General features: G+C 41.0%; 1 protein-coding gene across 3 annotated transcripts in view; it reads left to right on the top strand.

Annotated features, from left to right (window-relative positions):
* The first annotated feature begins 733 nt into the window (after positions 1–733).
* Positions 734–26,972, top strand: part of ADCY1 (adenylate cyclase 1) — a 161,238-nt gene continuing 134,999 nt past the window's right edge. For 2 of the 3 annotated variants that reach the window (XM_039385872.1, XM_027742071.2), the window contains exon 1: positions 734–2,047. In XM_039385872.1, the coding sequence (XP_039241806.1) occupies positions 1,379–2,047 (669 nt within the window). In that variant the 5' untranslated portion in view covers positions 734–1,378. The remainder of the gene's footprint in view (positions 2,048–26,972) is intronic. The other variant, XM_027742069.2, reaches the window with a different exon arrangement.

Below are 26,972 nucleotides of genomic sequence, written 5' to 3'. Positions count from 1 at the left end.
CAAAGCCAAAATTAAATGTAATGGTTACAGAAAAATATATTGCAGTGTATTCTTTGGTGCAACTTCGTAATAGTGGTATGTGGTAGCAACAGTATAGGCAGAACTAGAGGGTTTTTTTCAAAAACAACACACCCAAGTTCTTGATAGCACCATCAAGTACAATTTTGTGGGGGATGATATTTTTCTCCTGTCGCAGGAGTAGCCTTCAACAGCCACTGACTGATTTGTACTCCCAGACAGGCAGAAGTGCTCACAGAAATATGTTTTCTTGAAATTTTTCTCATTCACTGCACTTTTTCCAACTGCTTCAGAGTCTAGGAGACAAAACCACTAACATCAGAATATTTATTCATGCAGATAAGACTTGATTTCTGAAAGGAAGCAGGAGTCACCTATATTTATAAATGTATATGTATTTTTATATATTCACATATGTATGTATATTTATATGTATTTCTGTGTCTTCATATGTAGATTTTGTACATTTACATATAAATACGTATATGAATAGATGTCAGGGCTGTCAGCCAGCCGCCGAAGCCCGGTGCACCCGGTGGGCCGGCGGGCCCCGGACGCCCGGCAGGGGGGACGCGAGGCGCTGCGCAGGGGCGGGCGGGTCCCCCCGCCGACCCCGAATTGCGGAGCCCCGGCGGGGACGTGTCCGGCTTCCCAAGCGAGCGGCGCGCAGGCGCTCCGCAATTGCCAGCCCCGGTGAGATGCTCTCGGACGTGGGAAGGGGATCGCCCTGCCTTTCCCTGCCTCCTGTTTTCTTTCCGGTCCCTCTGCGCCACTTTTCCTCCAGACCCCTGGCTGGGATTCGTTACTATTTTTTTTTACTTTGTCGCTATTTTTTTTTTTAATGTTGCCCGCCCCAGGGGAACACGTTTGTAACCCGCTCTCTGTAGCTCCCGCTCCTCCAAATAGCGTTATTTGAACGGAGACTCGCCTGTTGATTATCTCCCACTCCCCTTCTCTGAGCTTCCACCCACCCTTTGCCCCCACCCCACTTCCGTTTGATTCCAAACCTTCGGATGGTGTTTTGGTGTCATTAGGAGATTAACATCCCTGGAGCACCAGGGGAGGAGGAGTAGGAGGAGGAGGAGGGTGGAGGGGAGAGCGAGACAGCAGGCAGGAAGGTTGGCACATTTACACGAGTGAGGCTCTCCTCCCGCCGTCCCAGCCACCCTCGGCTCCTGGGTGGCAGCGGAGGGGGCGTTTGCCGGCGCGGCGGGTTGCGGACGGCGGCTGGCGGGTGCGCCCGGGACCCGCGCCCCCGGAGCAGAGGGCTCCTGAGCGCAGCCTCCCCCTCTTTTATGAGCAGCGAGGCGGCGGAGCGGCAGCGGGGGACACCAGGAGGAGCATTTCTTCCCCCGGGTTTATGAATGGCACTGACATGGAGGAAATACCGTTTCAGAAAGTCAAGACCAAGAGGAAGAAGTGCTGCCACTGCTGCTGCTCCCCGCCAGCTGCTGCGGCGTCGGGAGCAGGAGCCGGGCTGGGAGACCCCCCTCCCTTGGTGCTGCTGGATGCCATCGCCTGCGAGGACGAGTTTGACTGCAAGGAGCTGGAAGCTCTCTTCCAGAGCTACAACCTGAAGCTGGAGCAGACGTCCACCCTCAAGGCGCTGGCCGTCCTCATTGTGCTCACCGCCAGCCTGGCCCTGGTGGAGCTGCTCTCCGGCCCCAGCCTGACCATCTCCAAAGGTTCGCACCCAGTGCACTGCATCATCTTCCTCTCCCTCTTCATCGTCACGAATGTCAAGTACCTGCAGGTCACTCAGCTGCAGCAGATCGTCAAGCTCACCTTGCTCTTCAGCTTCACCTTCTCCTTCCTCTGCTGCCCCTTCTCGCTCGGCGCCTACGGCATGGAGCCTCCCAGCGCCCCCGAGCAGGGCATGTGGCAGCTCATGCTGGTAACCTTCGTGTCCTACTCACTGCTGCCCGTCCGGACTCTGCTGGCCATCGTCTTCGGGCTGGTGGTGTCCGTCTCCCACCTCATCGTTACCGCCACCTCCGTCAGTGCCAAGAGGCAGCGGCTCTGGAGGACGGTGAGAGAGGCCGGGCCGGGCCGGGCTGGGCACTGCAGCGCCGCACGGCTGCGGGGTGCCTACCCGCCGGGGGGAGGGAGGGCAGAGAGACGTGGAGCAGCCCGGGGCGCGGCGGAGGCTGCGCGCCCCCCGCCCCGCGCCCCCAGCCCGGGCGGCGGCCGAGGAGTACCCGGGATGTCGCCGGCGGGGAAAGGGCGATCGCGCACCTGTGCCTCGGGCGGCTGTCTCTATAGTTCCCCAAAGTTTTCGGGAGGCAGGAGGGAAATAGGTCAGCTCTGGAGAGACAGAACCTCTAGGCTTTGTCTCTCCAAGGAAAATCGGGAAGAGGGTAGTGGAGCCAGCTATACCGTGCACACGCTTGGGGCAAGTTCAGAGCACCGCATGCACAGTCGGTACAATACAGCCCGTTATCAGTAACACCGCTTGGCTTGGTACAAACTTGGCACAGACAATAAGCTGCGTGTGGTAATAATACTTCCATGGAGTTGGCTCGTATCCTTGCTGTCTTTCTCAGCCATGGACCCTTCATGCTCGTACACACCCTATCTACGGGGAGGATTTGAAGACACTATCTGAAATAAGTGGGACACTCACACAGGGAACCCCACATCGCTGCTCTCTCAGCAAGCGGGGCATTCCCCTTTCAGCTTCCCCAGGGCAGCTGCTGCCTCCTCTCCAGTCATTACCTGCTATGGCAGTGAACTTCCTAGCCGTTCCCTTTCCCCTCTGAATCAATCCAGCAAAACCTCCCTCTGCAGCAAGTATCTTTAGAAACGTGCTGCTGCACTCTCCCCTCCTCCCCCGAGGAGCTATTTATATCCCTGCAGGGCTTTCTCCGGCTCTCGTGGCCTGATGGGCCGCACTGGCAGGGGGAGGATGGGGAGATGAGCGTATGGGAAACGCTGGGGCTGACAGTCGGAGTTTGCTACTGAATGCTCTGTTATGTGGTGCCTCTGAACCACTGGGAGAGAGAAATTGAAAAATTTTTCTCTCCTTCCTCACATGCATTGATTATGTCTGCCCTCAGGGGAAGCACACAGGTTCTGTGATCTAGATTGTTGTTAAACAACAATTTAATGCATAATTGAAGTCCTTAGTACATTACTTCTGCAGAATCCTGGTATTATTCTCCATGACTGTGTAAGGCTGTGTTGTGATGCTAGGGCGCACGCAACTGGCATGGGCACAAACACTGGCATAAGCAGGATTGTACACCTTTGTGCCCAGAACCGTGAATTCCTGTCTTCTCCTTCCATGCTCACACAGACACACACACCTCAGTGTGACATACATGCACAGAATAGAGATATACAGGGACAATCTCTGAGTTGGGTTACTGAGACAAACAGGATTATTCATGGCTTCACGCTGCTGAGCTGGTGGACAAAATAAATTGTATATTTTGAAGGAGAAGAGAGAGATAAGCCGAGCTTTATGATTTACCCAGATAATCTGATGGTCTATTTTTAAATATGTGATTTAGGGTTTCCATGAGAGGGAGAGCTGATGAAATGCAGGAGCGCTGAGAAGAGCCATCCTTAAAAGCATTCAAAGGGATGCTAAAAATGCTAGAATATTCTTTTTGAGTAGAGCTGAAGATAGCTCTTTTTACTGGAGTACCAATTAGTCCTTATGGGAGTTCTGGCTATCCTGTCTCCCCTGACACACAGGCAGATTTTCCTTGATGCTGAGCTGCAGCTCAGTGTGGCATCTGCTGTTCTAGATGAATAACATAAAGAAGCTGACAATAATGTCTGCTGACTAAATTATCTAACCAAGGTCGTGAATGTGAAACATTTTGAAGAGAGAAAATCTGCTAACTCTCTCTCTTCACACTAGTTTAATTCAGTTATTCAACAGGTGAGAAGCTGGCTTAAAAATATGTATGAATAGTTGACTAACATCTGATGTAACATGTATGCTTCTTCTTCATCACCCTCTCCCTCCACCAGGATAATTTCAGTGCTTTTTATGCAGTCCCCAGAGCAGTATCCTTTGCTGACAACAGGAGATAGAAACCAGCTCTGAGTCAAGCAAAATAACTGGTCTGTGAACTTATGGTGCACAGAAATTCACACTGATTTGTGGCATATTTGTAAGGAAAAAGTCTTGTGATTTGAAGACTATCTCTGTGTATGGAAGGGACTCTTCCCTTACACAGAAGTTTTTTTCTTTTCCAAAGAACAATTTCGCAATGGTTGGAAATTTAAAGATACATAAAGGCTGCATCATCTGAATTTTACTTGCTTGACCTGGGAATAGCTGAGCCTTTTTTGTAAAGGCTAGAATCCCTTGCAATCAGGATCTGCTTCCCAAACAATGGATATTATCATGACAGCTCCAGTGCTTGTAGACACAGCATGCAGATGGCCTGTCAGGGAAGTAGGACTGCTCTGTGCAGAGCTGCAATAGTGTGAAAGGGCTCTGTTCTTTCTCTGTACCCCTTGCTCCAAGTAAGTGGATGAATCAAAATTTTCAGATAGAAATCTGCAGTATCCAGAAATGCAGAAGCACCTGCACCAATCACTGAGACCAGTGTTCTGTTAAAAAAACCTATGATTTTTCTGTGGTTCAAGCAACTTGGGAACCAGCTTGAGAACCAATTTTACTTTTGTTTAGCCTGAGCTTTAGGAAAACGTGGATCTATTAACTTCCACTGAAACTAAACTGGAAGGTAAAGTTGTCAGCAAGACAAAGCACTTCATGTTGTTTCAAGTTCAACCCATTAAGAAACAGGCATAACCAAGTCAAGGGATTTGTTCTGAAATGAGCTTTTGGATGCACATCTATTTCACTCTATCTGAGGAATCCCCATTTGCAAATCTTTGAATGCCAAATGACTAACTTCAACAGTGTTGAATCAGACCCTGAATGGGTCCCATGGCACACTTAAAACTTGCATCCATATAAATGTATGAACTCTTTACACAGTAAAACCAATGCTCTATGTGACAGATGTTTGCCACAAGGTCTATAGAATAAAGAACATTTAATTTGCAAGTGATAGCTTTCCAACAGCACAGTTATCTATGGGTGGTCTGTGGAGATCATGTCATGCCATGCCATGCCATGTCATGTCACGTCGGAGTTGAGACATAGGTATGTGTAAAGGCAAGAGGAGACGAGAAAAACTAGTAAAGGGAGGTAATGAGTGTCAGGGGAGTAATGTTACAGAACTTGAGCTTCATCTTCCCACTCAATAGCTGTTTTTTCACCAAATGAAAGATTCTAATCGGCTAATATGTCCTGCTCATTTCTTAAGAGAAATATAATAATAGATAGTGTGTGTGTGTGTATGTATATATATATATAATTATATACATATAAAATAAGTGTAATATCAAAAATATACAAAGTACTTGTGATCAACCTTGATCCCATTTGGAACAAGTTCATGTCAAAAGGTGTGCAGACTTCACAGATGTTTTTGCATGTCTTATACTCATCACACTCACTGTGATGAGTATGTAAATGGAGTATATAACCAGTATGGCATTGGTCATATTAGTTGGACTCTTTCCCTTCATTTGGAATCATGGAACAAAATACTCCTACCGTAAAACATGACAAGGAATCCACAGATGGCTGAATGTACAAATGAAGTTTTAACAGCTTGCACTCTTGTCTTTTTTTTTCTTTCTTTTTCTTTCCCTCTACAGCTTTCAGATATATTTTAGGTGCTTCAGAGCTGTTACAGAAATACAGAACCCGGCCCCAAGGAGCTTAGTCTAATTTTTGTTGTGATGCAGTGAGTGGGTGTTATAGACTTTAAGGCCAGATGGGGTAAGGAAGACAAAGGCTGCTCACAGAAATTACTCAGTGGTGGCATTGACACAGTTTGATGCCTTACTGTTAAATAACTTTTTCTGGCCCTCTAAATATTTTTGTCCCTTTTTTAAAAAACATAGGCTTATTTCCAGAAAACTGAAAACCAGATAAGGTGCCCTTACACATCACAGAAGTCTTTGTGAAAGAGCAAATCTTTAGTGAAAATCGAATTACAACATGAATAAAAAAGAGCAGAAGAAAGCAAGGTGCTATCATAAACTAGGGAAAATTTTTTTTTCAGAAATGTGGTGAAATAAATATAGGTTTTGGCTAGTATTTTTTTGTTCTGTGTTTAAATCTGATTTTATGCATGTATTTATTTATTTGTACGATAGCACTTCTATTAATTCAAAAAGTACCAAAAATTGTAGTGGGGAATAGATAGTCTCTGTAAAGGCTAATGTGGGGGAAATTGGTATCTTCTATTTAAAATAATTTATTTAATACTTAAAGTTGCATTTTATCTTAACTCTTTACAGGTTAGTATAATAGTAGTCTAGAATATTGCAAGGAATTGTCATGCCAAAGTTAGTCTTATTCCTGCTAGTGTTTAATATGTAATTAATGAACACATCACTGACAGAACTGTTAATTTCCACACCTTTGTCTCTCATACAGAAGGCAGAGCCTAGTAGCCTAATAAAAGGGGTTGTAAATCAAAGACAGCTCAGCTCCACTGGCATTATGATTCACTGCAAAGCTCAGGTTTCCTCCTTCATTCATATAAAATACTGCTGAGGGACTGTACTAGTTCGTTCTCTGTGGTGCTGTTCAGATATTGGTATCAAGAATATCTCTGGTATTGCAAACATATCTATGCACTAATAATCTGTTTGAATTCACTATTTTCCTCTTTCTGGAGATGGAGACCACTGTTACTGAGTTTCTCAATACCTGTGTGTAACTCTAACTTCCATTTGACATTTAGTCCTTATTGAAAGATTGGTAAAAGTTTTTTTATTTTTTTTCCTTCCTTGTTAAAGTGGGACTTTAATCTCAATTTGTGGCATAGGTTTTGCCAGGTATTGACCACAGTCTTTTTATCTAGGCACTGAAGTATAGGATTTTCTATGGAATGTAGAGTTCAGGGTCTTTTTCCACATAGAAATGAGTATGCTCTTGGCTTCTGAATCTGCAGACTGCTGACACTGCTACTCTTTGTGGGTTTCCAAAAAATAACAGCATGCTTATGGTTCTGCATGGTTGAGAAACAAGAAGCTTTTGGGAAACTGTCAAGAATCATACAGACTTGGAGAAATAGTAAATAATAATTTATCTGAGAAGTTTAATTGTTATTAATAGGCAAGATCCCATTATTACTGAAGAAAAAGATGCAAAAGATGTTTTAATAGTAATAAAAAAAAACCCAGGTAACACAGTTATACACTCAGTTTCTACCCTCTTTCCTTGATGTTATGCTCACCCTTCTCCTGCTTCTCCAAGTCCTAAAGGTGGTGGTTTCATTCTGCTGGTGGTATTGCCTGTGTTGACAGTATTTGGAGTCTTTCACAGGGGGGAAAGGGATGTCTATGTTAATGGTTTTGTCTTTTTTGCTCTAGAGTCCATTTGGGGACATTTTGGTGTTTGCTAACATGTATTTCTCTTTCTTTATTGGTCTACAGCTCCATGTTTCATCCAAACTGATGATATGTACTTCCTTTTATGTATGTTAGATACTTGTTCTTTGTTCTTTTGTTACAACTAATCCCAGATTTGTCTATCTTCATGTTCACATTTCTTTAGCTGACCATTGGGGAGTCATTTTTATAGCTATGGATGTTGTCTTCAGTACCAAGTCTATGCCCCACCTTTTGTAATCCCATGCCTGTATTCTACACCATCTCCTGCGTCACCACTCAGGTCTGTATTGTGTTTCCATAGGCCTACATTTCTACATAGTACATCATTATGTTTTAGTCATAAAACTGCTGTGCTAGCATACAAAGACAGGCAAAAGTAACATAAACGAGCTACACACATCTGATCAATTAGGAAAAGTGTTTAAACCAGATAAAACAACATGCATGGATGTCAAAAGAAATGTAGCCTGAGAAGGTAAACTTTTAGCCCAGAGCAAGCCTGACATGGCTCAGTCAGGAGATCTCACAAAATCGATGGGTAGCGTATGGCTTTTTACGTAGCACTGGCAACACAGTGATAGCAATGGCTATCCTTGCAGTCCTTTTTAACATGTGTGGGGTTTAGACTGCCTCCAGATGTCTTATTATTGCTTTTACTTTAATGCCAACAAAGTGAGCTAAATGCTGTCTTCATTTCAAAATGGTAAAATGCTGTTGTCTAGACCCTGGTTAATAGCAAAACTTTGCATGTTATATTAGTAATTAGGGACTGTACTTAATTTACTTACTTACTGTGTGGAAAAGTAGTTTTCATATGTGTTTGTGCAGCTCTGAGCTCTGGGGCTACCAATTTGGGTTTAAAGATCTTTGGTGCTTTTATGGGATAAGTTATGAAGGGTTTCTATTTCTTCTTTCTTTAATTTCTTTCTTTCTGAACATGTAATTTTGGATATATTCAGTGCTAAACTCCTATGAGACAATGTTGATAATAGGGAATAGTTGTTCTTGATATGATATGCCATTTTTTCTTCTGGATTCAAACTTACAATTTTTCCCCCATCTTGTTTTCCTCAGTTTTTAGTATAGTGTAGTGCTTTTCTGGTCAGAAACAGTATAATACAACAACTAGATAGTGCAGATTTCAATTTCTTTTCATCTACTTTAAGCACAGCCCTGAATGTCTACATGTCTACATTAGATGGCCCCTACTAACTAAAGCAGAAATGTTCTTTCTAGCATCTTGTTATCTCGTTCTGTCAGTTTAGAAGCAATGCATTCTTACAGTCCAAATTCTGCTATTACCATTGCAGAAGACATTAGCTAGCATAAAATAATGTTTTCTGTCTATCCTTGTTAGTTATTGTCTTATACTTTCTTAGATTCAAAAGGCCATACACTCCTGTCTTCACTTCCCTTTTTTGTGCTACTATAAAGTAGTACAAAACATAAGTAAATGCAGGTGGCATGTATGGAAAGAGAGAGATGAATCAGAAAAGTGTTGTTCCTTGTTTCTTGTAAAGTCTTGGTTGTGCCAATAGAGAATAATTGTTAGAAAGCCTTTTATGAGTGTGGGAAAAGAATGGCATGGCTTCATGCAGGTTTCATGTTCTGATTAATTCATAATACATTATTAGAAAATTTGGTCTAAGACTTCAAATGGTTGTGCTCTGTGACAGGAAGAGGTCAAGCAATATTAACTCCTACAAGATCCTTGCTGTTGGGAAGGGGAGGAAAGGGTGCAAGTGGAAGAGACTGGTTCAAGTTCTGGGGCTGAGTTTTGTCCAGCTTGCTATGATGGATGAGTCTGAGACACCATCAATGAGTAGAATATAACACAAGTTTTGGTTCAAAATTTCTGGAATAAGTGATTTCCTTTCTTTCTTTCTTCCTCTGGGAAATTTTTCATGGAAAGAGTTTGCTTTGCTTCAAACTTTTAAAAGTTTGATATGTACGTAGAGGAAATTGAGGAAACAATATAGTTACTACTTTGTCCATCCGTTTTTATTCTGCATGAACTTAAAACATGAGGTGATTCCTGAAAGAAATAAAATCACCAAGCACATTATATATACAGAAAAGCTGTTTTCTCCCTATAGTAAAAAATCCCAGAAATGTGGATCTACTGTGGCTGTAAGGTAAGCCATGAAGTGTGACAAAACTATGAGAAATATAGTTATTTCTTTAGTTGTGGTTCAGGAACTACAGAAGTCTTTTGTCACCCAGAGATGCTTGTTGCAAGAAATGTGGCTAGTATGAAAAATGTTATAGAACAGTATTTCACTTTAACACCACCTTTCAGACACTCACTCTGCAGCAAGGTGTTCATTATTGGATTCAGTAACAAGTGATTGTGCACCCCCCTATACAACTTTATAGTAACACCTTTCTTACCATCATAAAATTAAGTAATGCTTGACCTAACAGTTGTGAATTTTTTCATAGGTTGCTCATTCATACACTACAATAACAGAGAAATGTTTGTCAATTTCCGTAAATCTGCTTATGATTATCTCTTAAAGATGAAAGTAATTATCCACCCACACAAAAGTAGAAAATGAAATAACACTAATAAACATAGTTTTAAAAGAGATTTACATAAAATATAACCTTAATTTGAAGTATCAACAGGCTGAAAAAGAATATTGTGCTTGAGCAGAACTTGTGAAATTTTGTTGTCTTCTAAGGAATTTCTTTCTTTCTTTCTTTCTTTCTTTCTTTTTTTCTTTCTTTCTTTCTTTCTGTACAGAGTTTGACATAGTCCTTATAAAATTCAATATAGCAAAATGAAGTTCCGGGTAAACTGGTCACTATTCATCCAAAGGCCTGAGTCTCATCTCACTTTAAAACAACAAAAACCACCTCACAGGGCTTTGGGGAGATTTATCTGATGTGCCAAAAATACTTCTTATCTGTAATAATTTCATCCCAGGATGTTTTAACTAAACAGGCACACCATTTAATGTGAACTATATAGGAAGTCAGTGTCTGCTTGTTTATGAAATGATGTGAAAGTAGTAATGGCAGTAGAAAGTTATGAGCAAAAAAGCCTGTAACAGACAGAAGCTATACCATGATCAAATTCCCACTGTTGCAGGTTGTCTCTGGAGCCTGCTCTGCAGACTCCTGGTCACTGCTGTCACAGCTATCAAAGATTTGGATGCTACTCCTCACCTGGCATTGTGGAATCATAGAGCTGTGGTACTGTTTTGGAAATTCAGGATGACCCCTCATAGATGTCCTATGTGAATCCTGGTACTGGACTCTGCAACTTCTTGTGATGATGTATCTGCTGATCCATGCTGGTTTAATGGAAATCAGCTGTCACTGTAGGGGCTGTGGGAGTTGAAGAAGCCTAGTTTTTAAGTTCATGGTTGATTAGCTATGATAAATGCTCTGTCATTCTTCTATGCTTTAAAATATAAGGAATAGTGATGCTTTTCAAAACAGATAAACAAACTAAGCATTATCTCTGTGTTCAGTACGTGAGTTTCCTCTTCCCACAGCTAGTTATGTAAATGACAGTGGGGAATGATAGCTGCTTGAGTTCCCCCAGATGGAAAGATTACAGTAGCTTACTTGGCCTTCTCCATGCAGCTCTCTCTATTTTAGGCAGCAGTAGACTGAGGAGATTGCAGCCGAGTTAATTTGCCTCATCTGAAAGTCAAAATAAACTGCTTTATCAATAGTCTATTTCTTCTGCTTACACTGTTAAAAAGCTTAGTCTGATTTTTGCCTTTGAAGAGACCACAGCCTAAAGAGGGGAATCCTATTCTAAACTGCACTTCACAGTACCAATTAAGGTTAACACAATGGCTGAAATGGCTTTGGTAGGAGAGCAATATGATTTTCTAACTGGGAGTGCATACTCTTCTGGAATACCCATCACTAAAAAGGATGTTTAAGAAGAAAGAGCGCGCTTCATTTGCTGGGCTGTTAATCAGTTCCATTGCTAATGCTAAATCTGAAATCTAGAAGAGAGTGAGTGATAAAATTGTTTGGCGTGGCTTTTTTTTTATCTCAACAGCATTATTTCTAAGCCTTATTTGATGTCTGATAGAAACATTAAGGGAATAATGAATGAGTTCTTGAATTCCCACTCACTAGTGCAAATCTTATGTGTAGTTACTATATTAATTTATTAGGCAATGTATAGTGTAAACTGTAGGATTTTCTTAGCTTGCCTATGGCAAACGGCGTGAACAATGAACCTTTCTTACTCTTGGACACCTTTCTACTCTTACTTACTTAAGAGAATATTCTGAAAAAATTAACAGTTGGTATTTTACTGTTAGGATGAACAGAAGAATTGAAATGGGCAATGCCCACTTGCGAGGCTATGAAATATTCTTTAACGGATATTTTTGTAGCACTACTATGTTATCATCAGAGGATGTAATAATTTAAATATTTTTTCTTGCTTGCTTCTTTTCTTTTTCTGTTACTGCTTTTGTGCAACCAGTCCTTGTCAGTTTTTTGCTGACTACCAGAGGTCTTGGTGCAGTACCCTCTGCTGAATTTCCCCCAAAAGGAGACATCAAACAGATACAAAACAGGGAGTATTCTTCTGGGGTGCAGGTATCTGCAGAAAGGAGGTGGATCTTTCCTAATTTCCCTAAAGGTGCACAACATTCAGTCCCAGGACTTTGTCTGTCTTGTCAGTTAGTGAGTCTGAAGTCATGCACCTTCGTTCCAAATCTCTGTGCTATCATTTGCAAAAGTCTCATTTTTTCAACATGATTATATACTGAAAAACTGAGCTTAGCTACTGATCATAAAGCTTTTTCTTCTCTTGGGGAAAAGATATAATATCCAAGCCTAGCAAACTCAATTTTGTTTTCTTAGTTTGGGGGCAAACATGACTTGTTTTGTTAAGACCGCTTATGAGGTAACATGTGGAATTGGAATGAAATTGGAATGAAAGTTCGCAGGGCTTCTTCACCAATGGTATTAATACGTATAACAACAGAAAGTGAGGCAATCATCCTTCCAGGGCATTACAGAGACTTGCTACTGTGTTTGACTTTTAACATGTTGGGTAAATACTGTTGTTCTTAGAGTAGAAAAAGTCACATTGACCCTAAATCAGTTTCAAGGGAGAACCAAAGGCTTTGACTTGTCAGCAAATGACAGCAGTGCAATATGTAAGTAGATACTGGCTTCAGTATGAGCTAATTTTGTGTAACACAGCAATGAATGCAAAGTATGTCAAGGGATTTTTTTTTTTTTATTTTAGGAATGCTGAAGTCATCTGAAAATTACTGGTACAGTAGTTCAAAAGCTGGCACCCAGCAGGCCTGTCTGGGAGTAGGTGAAGAGGGGAAAACCATTAGGGATCAGATTACTGATTCTCAGGAGAAATATTTGTGTCTCCAGCATCTGGAAATCTCACAGTTGTTTTCAGAGCTAGTTAAACTGTATCCTGTTGAAAAGTTTCTTGGGATCAGTGTAGATGCCAAAGGTCTACTGGTGGCCTGGACATACTAGAATGCCTCTGTATCATATACGTAGTTGTAATATAATCAACAACTGTAGATGTTGATTGGTATGATTAGTCTGAGCAGTTTCTGGGTTAAGTTTTGGGATTTTTCATGTGACAAAGGAGTACCATAGGAAAAATAAGATCTAGTTAGCTTTCTCAGTTTTTGTCCAGCAGATAGAATGTTTCATTTCATACACCTCTCATGTCCTCTCTAAACAGGTAAATTTCTGGTCCAGTACATCTGTTATGTAAACAGATACTAGACTTCCATTTAACAATGGAACAGAGGCTTGGTTCTGCTATCCATTTTAAGGATTAATTTAGTCCTCGGACAAGGTGGAATGTCAGTTTCCGTCAAACATAATGCCAAAGACAAGAACCAAACTGCATTTTGCTCCAGCCTGTTGAAGATGCTTTTGGGGTCTGCGGGACACTGTTCCAGCATGGGGTGCTCCATGTGCAAATCCTGACTCATGTTTGTGCCAGCTGTATAGTGTGTGCAAACAGGAATTCCAGCTAATACATTTTCTCCTCTGACTCAAGGAACCTGGAGCACAATTCTTTTTGTTCAGAACAGAAGAGTCTTCATGACTGACCTTGGTGCACTCACTTTCTGCACTGTGGCATCGCTCCTATTCTAGGTCAGTTTTGCCTGTGCCTTTCGTGAGGGTGGGTAGCACTCTGTGTTGTCTCACCTAAGGCATGCTTTTGGGAATCTGTTAGTCAAGCTTAGTCCTGTGAGCTTACAAATCCCATGTCACACAGCCAGGTTCATTTTGTCAATACAGCCTTCTAGGATGTAATCTGATCTCTGCGTGGATCATAAAGTGGCATTAAAGTGCTAACACACCAATTAGATAAAAAGAGAGATCACAAAGCCTGGTGGTAACTGGTGATATCATCACATCTGCTATTTATGTTCTGAATAACTTGGAAACGCATGTGTGATGATGTGTGATGCTCAAGTAATGCCCTCTGAACAGGAATCAGAACTCTCTCATGTTGAAAGATAGTGCTTAGACTTTGCTCAGACTTCAGGAACATCTGGTATCTAGAGTCTAGTAGGAAGGAAGTCTCATAGGTGAGTGATTAGTGTTAGACAAATAATCAAAAGGCCAGCAGTTTTTTTCTGGATTTCCAAAAACAGTCATTAGTGGCCTAGTGTTATTCTGAAGCCATATTTTAAGTCATCATTATCAGTGAAAAAAGTAGTCTCATGCATATGGATTCACCACTTTTCACCACCAAAACACAGTTGAAGCCCTGCACTGAGTAGACCGGGAAGCTAATGTGAATTAGAGCCAGCCAGGTAAGATGGGCTTCCAGATGGATGAGTTCTCAAGTCATGTTCACACCTGCTTGGGCTTCTGCACCGGCATGAAGAGACTGGGAAGATGAATAAGCAACCAGTGGGAAAAAAAATGAGTCCAGAAATGCCTTTTTTTTTACTCTTCTGCCAGTTTATGTCCTTATGTTGTAACAACAGCCATGTTTTCTTCACTGCCAGATGAACTTCAGTGGGAATAGTGTTAGCCTGATGACAGCTTCTGCAAATGCAGCCCAACTTTTCACTTTTTAGCTAATTATATGTACCTTAATTTAGACATGGATGTTTGAAAAATACTTAAGCCTGGTGTTATAACTAAAATTTTGTTGACTTAGTAGAGCTGTTAAAACAATGTTTCTCATTGATGGATCCTGAAACAGCTTTCAGCATAGGTCCCAAAATTTTATAGACAATTTGAAGATATAAATTACTGTAAAGGACCAACAATCATACTTTCTTATTTTTCAAAAACCCTTTAAAATAATATATAGAGGGACTAGTTTGCTAAAGATGCCAAAAAAAGGAAGTTACATTTAAAAATGGCTAGAAGCAAATAAAATTTGTTTAAAGATTTTGGATTCCTACAAAGGGCCATCCTTAAGTTTCTCAAAACTTTAAAAATTGCATCAGTGTCCATAAAGAAGTGGACCATTTATAACCAGTATGTTGGACTCAGTGAATGAATCATGAAATACATTAGTTCTGGAGTAGGCAAGGATGTATCTGGCATGGAGTACAGAAGATACTGTATGAGATTTTGATATGGGAAATCAATAGGCTTTGCATGTTAGCTTGGAAATGTTATGTGAATATGTTATTTCTTTCAGAATGTACAGAAACCATGTTGTCTCCATACAAAATAGGCAGATTCTATCTTACACTATTAATTTGGCTATATTGGTTTCTGAATACCTGAGCTACAAAGCAGACCCTCAAAAAAGGCCTTAATTTTGATAGCAAAGATGATACCCTGTAATAATCTGTGCTTTTCAGTACTCTTGCATCCAGTCACAATCAAGAGCAGATTGCACAGTACTGTTGTTGCATTGAAATAAAAATGTCTTCAGGCAAATTTATGGAAAGCACTGAAGAGTGTTTGCTGAAAATTAGTGATGCAGTGCTATAAAATACACTATTTCTATATCTTGAAACTAGTCTTACTTTGCAGTAGTGTTTCAGGAAAGCACTGCATGCTTAAGACACTTCTTTTATAGTGACTGTTTTCTCATTGCAGCTGAGAAAACACTAATGCAAAGCAAACAAGGGATTACTCACAAACTTTACATACCAAATTCTAGGCTGAAATTCAGTATGTCTTATTATTTTTTACTATTGATGTTATGGTAGTTTCTACAGGTGTCAACTCTGATGAGCTTCTCAACTTACTGCTTGCTGTAGAAGAGCACAAGTAACAGGCAATCCGTTGTCTTCTGCAAGACGTGGCAAAGAACAGGAAAAAGTCTAGAGATAAAGAAGTGAGATGATTTTCCGAAACTCAGAGGTCAAACAGAATAGATTGGAAGAGTCTGACTTCAGCTGCTGTTGATGGGGACAAGAATTTAATTAGTAAAGACTTCATCTTAAACATCATAAAGCCCCAAGGAATAGTTTATAATATTTCCATTTACTCTGGGCTAAGCCATACTGTCATGTTTTCTTTTCAGTTGCTCTGAGATGAACCTTTTCCTTTGGTCTGTGTGACTTGGGGCAGGATGTTCATAAAAGAGTGAGGAGTTTCATGTTACAGTTAAATGGAGTATGTTTATGAGACACTTAATCTTTTTTCAATGTATTTGCTTCAGTGACTTTATTATTAACTGCATAAGATGTAAATGAAAGGCTGAATTTGTTTACCAAAAGCAATTACATGAATGTACACAACTAAGAATAGCTATTTATCTATAGATTTTCCAAAAATAATCAAAATTGTTTCACTTCATTTTTTCCTCTCTTGGGCAAAGTGAAGCTACAAATATGTTTTTGAATAAATTTCCTTCATGGTTTTAGAAGAAACCATCCATAATTTGTACATTTTAATGGCTATCTATTATAATTCTGTATATGATATATAGTATGATAAGGATGAATGATGTTATGCCAGAGCATATTGTATTTTAATTATGATAATGATAAGAAACTTACAGTAAGCAATAGAAAATATGAAAAATTAAAATGGTCCTTAAATGCTCATTATTTTATTTTCTTTTTGGCATTTCTAAAGAAATATTAGCAGACTTTTTGGAGGCAGTACACCAGTTTGTCTGCAGAGGATTTGGGCTTCATTTTGTTTCATGACATAAAAGAAATAGATATAAGATCTGTGTGCTTGGACATCTTAAGAGAAAGTTTGAGGGAGTCAGTGGTTAGTCAAAAGAAAAAAAAGAGGCAAGTTGTCCTGTAACACATTGGTAACTGATTATAATTCCCAGGAGCACCTTCACAAGTCTTGTGAGTTAGAACAACCTTGCCAGGTATGTTATTGAGTTTTACCTGTATCAGTATGTTTGGCAGCACAGAATTGAAGCATGCCTTAGCAGAACAAATCAAAATTATCAAAGAATAGGTAAAAAGTTTTTGATGTGAGGACAAGAAGTGACTTTGTTTTATAAAATATTGTGAAAAATTACCATTTCCCCCCCTTCCCTGATTTCATTTTTTGAATTTTCACTATGCTTGCTTTTTGCTATTTGAATAATGCATTTGAATATTGCAAATGGTCTGTAGTGTACAATTGCCTACACAAAGACAGAGCATACTTATTCTGAAAGTTATTGAAAGAAATATCCCTTCCAAAGGAAATGAGTCAAAGGACTCTCAATTTCTCATTCTGTCTGTTTCTTTTCCTCATTAATGTTCTTGCACAGACTTCATAAAGATTTTCCTTCAACTCATCTCTAAGCATCTCTATGACTATGGGAAAGTCTCTCTTTTTGATATTTTTTCTGAATTTTTATTAGACAGGCCATAAATATGAATTTTTGCATCTTGTCCTCAACTCCTGCTTGTGCAAGACCCTCAAAAGAGGAATTCATCTTGAGGCAGCTTGCATTCCTTACACTTTTCAAGAATAGAAATTGATGCAGAAATTAGAAAAATCAAACTGTATCTCTCTGACTGTTCTGCTTCCTTCTGGAATAAGCATTTCACCCGGTGAATTCAGTGTTGGGTTTGTTTGACTATGAGCATCAAGACATCTCTACAGACAGTTTTTAAGTTCAGAAAACAGTAGGAAGTGTACTGGCACTTTCTGGATGGTGTTTTGTATAAGCTGGCTTTGTGAACCTCTCATAGTAGCTGAAGGGGTGGATTTGTTTTCATAGTTATCGGAAAAAAATAAAGCTCTTCCTGGGCCTAAAATCAAGACCATTTTGTCATTAAGTATTTGAACTAAACTCAGGTTTTCCTGCCTGTTTAATTTTAGCTTTCTGTATCTTATATTTTTTTCTGAGGAGATCTGTAATCTATGATTACAGAGTATGTCCTAATATGATTGATGTTTCTGGATGCAATCTCAGGGTCATTACTGAACAGCAGTAAACAGAAAATGCTGACAGTAGTTAAACTGTTGGTATTCTTTTTATTAATCTTTTTGCCTTCAAAATTTTGTTTGAATTTCTCTGTGTAATGCTGACCAGAAAGCATAATATCATAAGTGTGTTGCTCTAGACTTTCCATAAACACATCTCAAGTACCACTTCACAAATTTTTTTTGTTTGCTTCTTGAAAGATCATTTATCATTTGCTAGGGAAAAAAAAATACACCACTCAACCTTCTTAAAATGAAGTTTGCTTTTTGTGTGAATAAATGCTCACTGGCAGTTCTTGTCTTCTGAAGCTTTGATGCAAATGTTAAAAACCTCCAGGACAATATAAATTATGGCCCTTTACAAGTATAGTTTCCAGGGCAACTAAAGGGCCTGCTGTTTCATAAACACTGTGCTCTCAAGCAGAAGCATTTGTCTGTCTGCTGGGAGATTATTTTACACTTTAACATATTAATTTTAAAATCATATTCCCCCTGTGAAAGAATACCACTATCATCTTCATTCAGGTCTGGACTATTTGAAAGTGAAGCATGGAAATATACTATACAACTGCACTTGTAAGTGAGGTTTGGGCTATAAATGTGACTGGTGTAATATAGGAAGACTGTCAGATTTCCTTGTGTGATGCAGCAGTATCCTCCCTTTACCACCCGACCGCAGGCTGACACACAGCTCCCTCTCAGTGCTGTGCGCTTTGCAACTCCTGTCTGTTGGAAGATCACTGCTAAATTTCCGATCAGGCTTTTATTGCCATTCAGCTGTAGAAAGAGGGAGTTTTTTGGTTAACAGGACACATTTGGACTTTAGCCATGAAAAAATGTATACTTTGCTATTGAATTTAACATGTATACTTCCCGTGTGAAAAAGGTGACTGTGTTAATGAGCTTATTTCAGAAACTCCATATGCTCTCATGTACCGCTAAAATCCTAAATCAAGGACTAAAATCCTCCTTGAACAATTTAATCAATTGCAGTAACCGGCAGCATTTTCAGCCTTTACGCTCTGAATCCTTTGTTGTTGTTCTGCCGTTTTGTGATATACTAGTCCATGTGATCACAGCATTACAAGCTTGGCTTTTGCATGTCCTAATTAAATATTAATATAGCACCAACAGACAGTGTGTAAACTCTACCCTTCTTATATGGTATAGTCAATGTAGTATATGAACAGCTAACTGATTGACTTGACTGGACTCAAATGACTTGCTGTTACACTAAAAGTCAAGACCAAAACAAAGATGAAAGACAATATTTGAGTGCCTTTCTAATTGTGCTTTGGGTAACGTATTTTCAGTATTTGCAGTGTGATTAGTCTTGCTGAGATTTAGAGAACATGGTAAATACTGTGGTAACATTATTTAGTTTTCTTTTGCAACTAAAAAGGTGTTTCAGGCACAGTAATTTTGGGAAATGAGGCAGATCTTGTCCTCAGCTATATTTGCATAATTTTTCCTGATTTCTGCACCAAACGCGTTCATGCATATCCGAGTACTATACAAAACAATGACCTAGATTAGAAGCTTGTTTTAATTATGTATACTCATGAATACATTTTAAAGAGTTACTCCATCTTTTTACTAATTTTAAGTGAGATGAGAACTTCTGCTTATTTGTTAAGACATCTGTCTCCAATGAAGTTAATTCCCACAGGTTGACAAACTCCATTATTTTCTGTCTCTCTATCCATTTTGTTCTTTCCTTCTTTTTTTCTTTTTGTTTTTTATCTTTCATAGAATCATAGAATCAGCTGGGTTGGAAGGGACCTTCGAGATCGTCAAGTCCAACCCTTGATCCACTACCGCTGCGGTTACTAGACCACGGCACTAAGTGCCACATCCAGTCTCTTTTCAAAAATCTCCAGGGATGGAGAATCCACAACTTCCCTGGGCAGCCCATTCCAATGTCTGACCACCCTCTCTGTAAAGAATTCTTTCTGATATCTAACCTAAACCTCCCCTGGCACAACTTGAGACCATGCCCTCTTGTCTTGCTGATAGTTGCATGGGAAAAGAGACCAACCCCCACCTGGCTACAACCTCCTTTCAGGGAGTTGTAGAGAGTGATGAGATCTCCCCTGAGCCTCCTCTTCTCCAGGCTGAACAGCCCCAGCTCCCTCAGCCTCTCCTCATAGGACTTGCGCTTGAGTCCCTTCACCAGCCTAGTTGCCCTCCTCTGGACCTGCTCCAGCACCTCAATATCCTTCCTGAACTGAGGGGCCCAGAACTGGACACAGCACTCCAGGGGTGGCCTCACCAGCGCTGAGTACAGGGAAAGAATCACTTCCTTGGACCTGCTGGCCACGCTGTTCCTGATCCAGGTCAGGATGCCATTGGCCTTCTTGGCCACCTGGGCACACTGCTGGCTCATGTTCAGCTTCTTGTCAATCCAAACTCCCAGGGAGTGGGAGACGGTGTCAAAGGCCTTGCTGAAGTCCAGGTAGACCACATCTACAACCGTCCCCTCATCCACCAGGTGGGTCACCTGGTCATAAAAGGAGATGAGGTTGATCAGACAGGACCTGCCCTTCCTAAACCCGCGCTGGCTGGGTCTGATCCCTTGTCCATCCTGTAGGTGCTGTGTGATTGCACTGAGGATGATCTGCTCCATAACCTTGCCAGGCACTGAGGTCAGGCTGATGGGCCTGTAGTTTCCTGGGTCCTCCTTCCGGCCCTTTTTGTGGATTGGCGTGACATTTGCCAACTTCCAATCATCTGGGACCTCCCCAGTGAGCCAGGACTGTTGGTAGATGATGGAGAAAGGCTTGGCGAGCTCTTCCACCAGCTCCCTCATCACCCTTGGGTGGAATCCATCTGGTCCCATAGACTTGTGGGGATCCAAGCAGCTCAGTAGGTCACTACTGTTTCCTTCTGGATTACAGGGGGCTATTCAGATTCTTATCTCTGTCTACAAGCTCCAGAAGCCAACTGTCCTCAGGACAACCTGTCTTACTGTTGAAGTCTGAGACAAAGAAGGTGTTAAATACCTCAGCCTTTTCCTCATCTTTGATAACTATATTCCCACCCATGTCCAGTAAAGAGTGGAGGTTTTCCTTACCCTCCTTTTGCTATTGATGTATCTGTAGAAGGACTTTCTGTTATCCTTCACAGAGGTGGCGAGATTCAGTTCAAGTTGTGCCTTTGTCCCGCTAATTTTCTTTCTACACCACCTAACTATATTCCTAAATTCTTCTTGAGTAGCCAGCCCTTTTTTCCATAATCGGTTGGCTCCCTTCTTTACCCTTATTTCTTTCAAAATCTCCCCGTTCAGCCAGGCCAGTCATCTTCCCTGCCAGCTCGCCTTTCAGCACACTGGGACTGCCTGCTCCTGTGCTTTCAAAACTTGCTTCTTGAAGGGTGTCCATCCCTGCTGGACCCCTTTGTTTTCAAGGGCTCTTTCCCAGGGTACGTTCTGAACCAGTCTTCTGAGTAGGCCGAAATCTACCCTCCAGAAGTCCAACGTAGAGGTTTTATTGATGGCCCTCCTTGCATCCCTGAGTATTGAAAACTCTATTATTTCATGATCGCTGTGTCCCAGATGTCCACCGACCACCACATCTCCCACCAACCCCTCTCTGTTTGTGAACAGGAGGTCTAGCGGGGCTCCCTCCCTGGTAGGATCATTTACCAGCTGGAGCAGGAAATTATCCTCTATACACTCTAGGAATCTCCTAGACTGCCTCTTCTCCGCTGTGTGGAGTTCCCAGCAGACATCCAACAGGTTAAAGTCACCCACGAGAACAAGAGCTGGCGATTTTGAGACATCTGCCAGCTGCTTGTAGAATAATTCATCACCCTCATTATCCTGATTGGGTGGTCTGTAACAAACTCCCACCAGGATACCAGCCTTGTTGGCCTTCCCCCTGATTCTGATGCACAGGCACTCAGCCTTATTGTTACTGATTTCAACTTCAGAGTCAAGAGACTCTCTAACACATAGAGTCACCCCTCCACCTCTCCTACCTTGCCTACCCCTTTTGAAGAGCTTGTAGCCACCCATGGTAGCACTCCAGTCATGCGAGTCATCCCACCATGTTTTTGTGATGGTGACTACATCATAGTTTTCCTGCTGCATGATGGCTTCCAGCTCCTCTTATTTGTTACTCATGCCGTGTGCATTGGTGTACATGCACTTCAGCTGGGCTGCTGATTTGGCTCTTAACTTGGGCTGTCCGCCCTTGGGCTCCTTTCTGGAGAGCCCAGTTTCAACCCCTTCCCCCTTCAAACCTAGTTTAGAGCCCTCCTTATCAGCCCCACCAACTTATGGGCTAGAGTCCTTTTGCCCTTGCTGGATAGATGAAGCCCATCTGGTTTGAAGAGACTTTTGTTCCTCCTCATTTTCTCTTACTTTGATTCCATCTTTCTCTCTTTCCATTCTTTATTTATTTTCTTCCCTCAATATAAAAGTTGATTTCACTCTGTTCATGCAGATGGTTAAGATGATGATTAGGACAAGACTAGCACACTGGAAAATCTGTAGAGAACTGTACAGGGCTAGAGTCTGTGACCTTGTGTAGGAATGTTTTCTGTATCTGACTTAACCATGGATTTTTACTAGAAAAGCCTAAGGAAAAGTAAGTACAGATTGCAATAATTGCTCTTCTGGCTGCTTGTAGTGTTTCATGGATTAAAGCATTTTAATTTCTGAGGCTTGAAACAAATTCTTAGGTTTTTTTCTCAGAGAAAAGCAGTGCCCTGCTCAGGTCTTATGACCAAACTGGTCAGTAAATGTAAAGGCATTTAAGTATAAAATTGTAAAAAGTATCTTCTACTTATTATGAAGGCTAAATATCACTTTAGAAATAATTTAGGACATGACAGTGACTATATCATATATTGAATACTACATTATCCATATATTCAAAGAGAGTTGAACTACAAGGCACAGGTCAGAGCACCTAGATGATTTTGGAGACAATTAGACACCCCAAGACATGTGTGGGTGTGCACCCAAATCAACCCAGAATTGACTGCTTTCAGCTGTCTCATACAACCTCTTCATAAAAAGGTCTTTACTGGCAGATACCTAGAAAACATTGGATGCTGATGGAAGTTCTGATTCACATGGAAGCAAATGCTAAGAATAGACAGGAAATCAGTTTTTTTTCTCAGCAAGCCTTAGTTTGATGCATGTCAGCTCAGGAATCACTTGCTGTTTGTCAGACTCCTCATAAGGAGTGACACATAGAAGCAGTGAAGTACAAGTGAATGAAGATAGAAATGGCTCAGTGTGTCCCTATTACTTTGGGCATTTAATAGGCACAGCAAAGCAATGGTAATTAAACTCTGAGAAATGGCTTTGATTGCTTTTCTACTTCAGGAGGTCCAAGTCTCTCTGTTCCGTTGCAAGAAAATGTTGGGCTTCCTACCCGTAACTTAGGTGGATACCCGTGGATGATTTGTGCTGCAGAAGCTGTATTACAGTAATGCTCCAGCTGTGCCAGGACCACTGTTCAGGACTGTGTACTGAAAATGTCTTAGCTGTTGAATTCAATGGGGACAAAAAATCCAAAAGTTACCCATGCAACTCCTCAGGATTTCAGTAGAATTAAGCCTTTAACTCCAGGCATCAGTTCTTGAAACTGGATAGAGAGGTGCAGAGCTCCTCTTCATGAACCTGAGCTCTTTTTTTTGCGTAGGAAGCTCATGGCAGCTTCATGGGACTGAGTGCTTGCTGCATGGCCATTTGAGTCACACTGCAGTCCCTACAGGCATCTCCATGAGCACTGCAGGATGGTGATTCCCTAAATGTGCACCTGAACTGTGGCTGTGCACTGCATAACTAGTGAGTTTATGATTGGCCTTTGTTAATTATTAGACTGTAGTAAGATGTTGTGTTTCAAAGGTCAAAACAGGAAACACTGGTACCAGAAAATCAGAAGTGTATACTAAAATGGTGCCAGCGTAATTGTGCAACTGTTTGCTTAGGCAGTGGCAGTAAAAACGTAGTGATAGATGTTTCAGTAATTGTGAGAGCCTATCAAAACAGAAGAGAGAGAGGTTTGTTTATGCATTCCATAATTAAGAATTTGACTTTTTTCCATGATCCAGAGTAAGTTTACCACCATAGCTCCAGTGACCTCAGCTTATATCCCCTGATTTTTTTTGTTTTGTTAATTCTGTTTGATTATAACTATTTATCAAATATCCCCAGAATACATTTATCATCATTGAAGTAGTGCCCTGAAAATATTTTAGAAGAGGCATTTTTAGACTTCTTTTTTCTGGCCATATGCTCAGTAACAGGAATAATATAGTTTGCTATGATTAGATCATATACAGGGGAAAGAAAGATTTTATCAGACAGAATCACATAGATAAGTGCTATCTTTGTTACCAGGAGGGATTGTGACTGGACTATCATGTGGTTGCAACTGCACAGCTTACGTTTTTGCTCTTAATCACACTGGTGAGCACAAGCAATACAGCATCAGGGCCAGGGATTTCCAGAGCATTAGCAATGGACTGAAGACAGAGTATATGAGAAGCACATGCTAAGTTTTAATGCTAAGAAGTCAGACACTTTTGTGAGAACTGAAGGTCTGGATAGGTTAAGTTGTTATGAAGATGTTTTCCCTTTAGAAAAAGAGTAAAATTTATTCTTAGAATTTTCTTTGGCTTCACTTAAGAGCAGCATTATAGCCTGTATACTCCTGAAAGGGGAAGGATTCTTAAACTATCATACAGAAATGACAATATGGACTGTAGATTATCTTAAAATAAATAGTGGCTGTTCCTTAGTTGTCTCCCACTTGACTGTATATAGCACCACCCCTCATGTTAGTAACCCCTACGTAAATGAATACCCTGCAGAGAAATAAAAGGGGAAGAGAGGGTCAAACAGAGCTTAATCAGAGAGGCAAATCAATACCTGCAAAAAATCTTCCACTCTCTTCAATAACTCTTTAGCACTTTTGCCCAGAAAACTAAATTTAAATAAATAAAAGAAATTTAAAAAATCCCCCTGCAAAATTCTGCATCAGGATTTTGTGGAACTGGGTAATGTGTTGGTGAAAACCAGAAAGACGGTCCCCTCCTCTTCCTAGATATCCCTGCCTCCTTACAGATAAATGCCTTATTCTTGTGCTTGGTAGTAAACAGTAAATATTAAGGCACTGAAGTAGGATAACTAAGTGTCATAGTAATTGTAACATTTATGCATCCATGTTTCCTTAAGGTGCATATATGTACATTTGGAATGGAACTGATTTCAGGGAAGTAAGGACTTGCTGCATATGTTCAAAAGCTTTCTGTGTCTTCTGGAAATAATTCTTTCTTAGCTTTATTATCAATGTGACGCCTTCCTCTGATGGTGTGATTTTGGTAGTGAGTGCTTCAGCAGAGCACTGCTACTCCTGTTAGAGGGTTTGCTGTGTGTGTATATCCCAGGCTCTGATCTGTTCCAGGAAAAGGGCTTTTCCTTGTGGCTTGAGGAAAGGTCACAGCTGCCTGTTATAAGTACAGAGGTTTATACAGCAGAAAGTGAGGCCAAATAGAGTGGGAAAGGATTGTAGCAGAAGGAAGGAAAGCTGAACTCAGACTGAGTGTTTTGTAAGGGAAGTATCCAAGAAACGAGCTGAATTAGAGAAGGACTGCAGTACTCTGCTGTTTTCCTGCTTGAGATAAAGTGAATCTCACCTCAGGTATTTACTCTGTGTGCAACTGCTGAGGGAAATATTTACTCTTGTCTTAGAGAAGGGAAAACTGTACTTTCTATGTGTTCTCTGGATATGTGTCCAGATATCTAGAATTTCATATCACACTTACCTTCATGGAGATTATGGTCAAGAATATGGTACATTTAACTATCAAAAATTCCTTATTTTATGGCCTGTTACACACTCACAATGTTGTGCTTGCTTCACTGTGCCTAGTGCTGATGGCAAGTTCAGTGTTGTTTTCTACAGAGCTTTTTCCTAGATATTTTACTGGTGCTCATACTGGTAGCAGGTTTTGGAATTTGCTTCCCAGTCTTTTTTTTCTTCTCTGTTCCTCTTTTCTCTACATTATAGTGGGATGATCTGTCAGTGGAATTAATTCAGGTCCTTGGAATTATGTCAGGCTATGGGAAACCATGCACTTGGATCTGTCACGGCAACAAAAATTAGATGCAGTTATAGTTCTGCATATTTAATAGTAAGAAATTATTGATTTAGTAATAATCTTGCCCATAATTGTCACACAGTTATCATGCACTGGCCATTCAGTCCAGTAATCAAAATGAACTGTCATTCCCCTTGGAGACTGGCCGTACTGGTGCTGGTACTAGCAGGGTGAGCAGGGCAAAACGTGTCTGTTCTAGGCTGCATCAAAAGAAGAGTGACCAGCATTTTGAGGGAGGGGATTCTGTCCCTCTACTTTGCCCTTGTTAGACCCCACCTACATTACAGCATCCAGCTCTGTGGTCCCCAATACAAGAAGGACATCGACCTGTTGTAGTGAGTCTGGAGGAGGGCCATCAAGATAATTAGAGGGATGGAACACCTTTCCTATGAGGGAAGGCAGAGAGAATTGGGATTGTTCAGTCTAGAGAAGAAAAGGCTTTGGGGTTACCTAATTACTGCCTTCTGTTACCTGAAGGGAGCCTACCAGAAAGATGGAGAGAGGGCATGTGGTCACAGGACAAGGAGGAGTGGCTTTAAACTGAAAGAGGGTAGGTTTAGATAAGATGTGAGGAAGAAATTCTTTACTGTGAGGGTGGTGAGGCACTCGAAGAAGAGTGCAAAGAACTTGTCGATGCCTGTCTTGGTTTGGGAATGATATTCCCCAATTTAGTGCTCCCACTAAAAAGAACACGAGCCACTTCTCCCCCCACCTCCAATGTGAGGCACAAAAGGCAAATATCAGAGGTTGAGAAAAGAACAATTTGCTGTAAACAGCAATGAGTTAAAACAAACAGTAACAGCAACCATATTAATAATAAAAGGTATAATACAAAAAACCAATTTACACGTAAAATAAAACAATACCAGACTGTTTTGCCTACCATGTTTCTCTCACCTGAAGAAACACCCTTCTCCACTGAAGCAAGAGAGAATTCCTTTACCCTGCCCCTGGCAATGACACCAATTTGTATCACAAAACATCTGGGTCCTGACCATGCCCCGTCAGCCACACCCCCCTCCCGACTATGGCAAAAAAATAACCCTTCCCTGGCCGAAACTGAGAAA

Source organism: Pipra filicauda, unplaced genomic scaffold (assembly GCF_003945595.2).
Source record: "Pipra filicauda isolate LSUMZ 115617 unplaced genomic scaffold, ASM394559v2 scaffold444_size547326_pilon, whole genome shotgun sequence".
Classification (NCBI taxonomy): domain Eukaryota; kingdom Metazoa; phylum Chordata; class Aves; order Passeriformes; family Pipridae; genus Pipra; species Pipra filicauda.
This window is presented reverse-complemented; position numbering and strand designations above follow the sequence as displayed.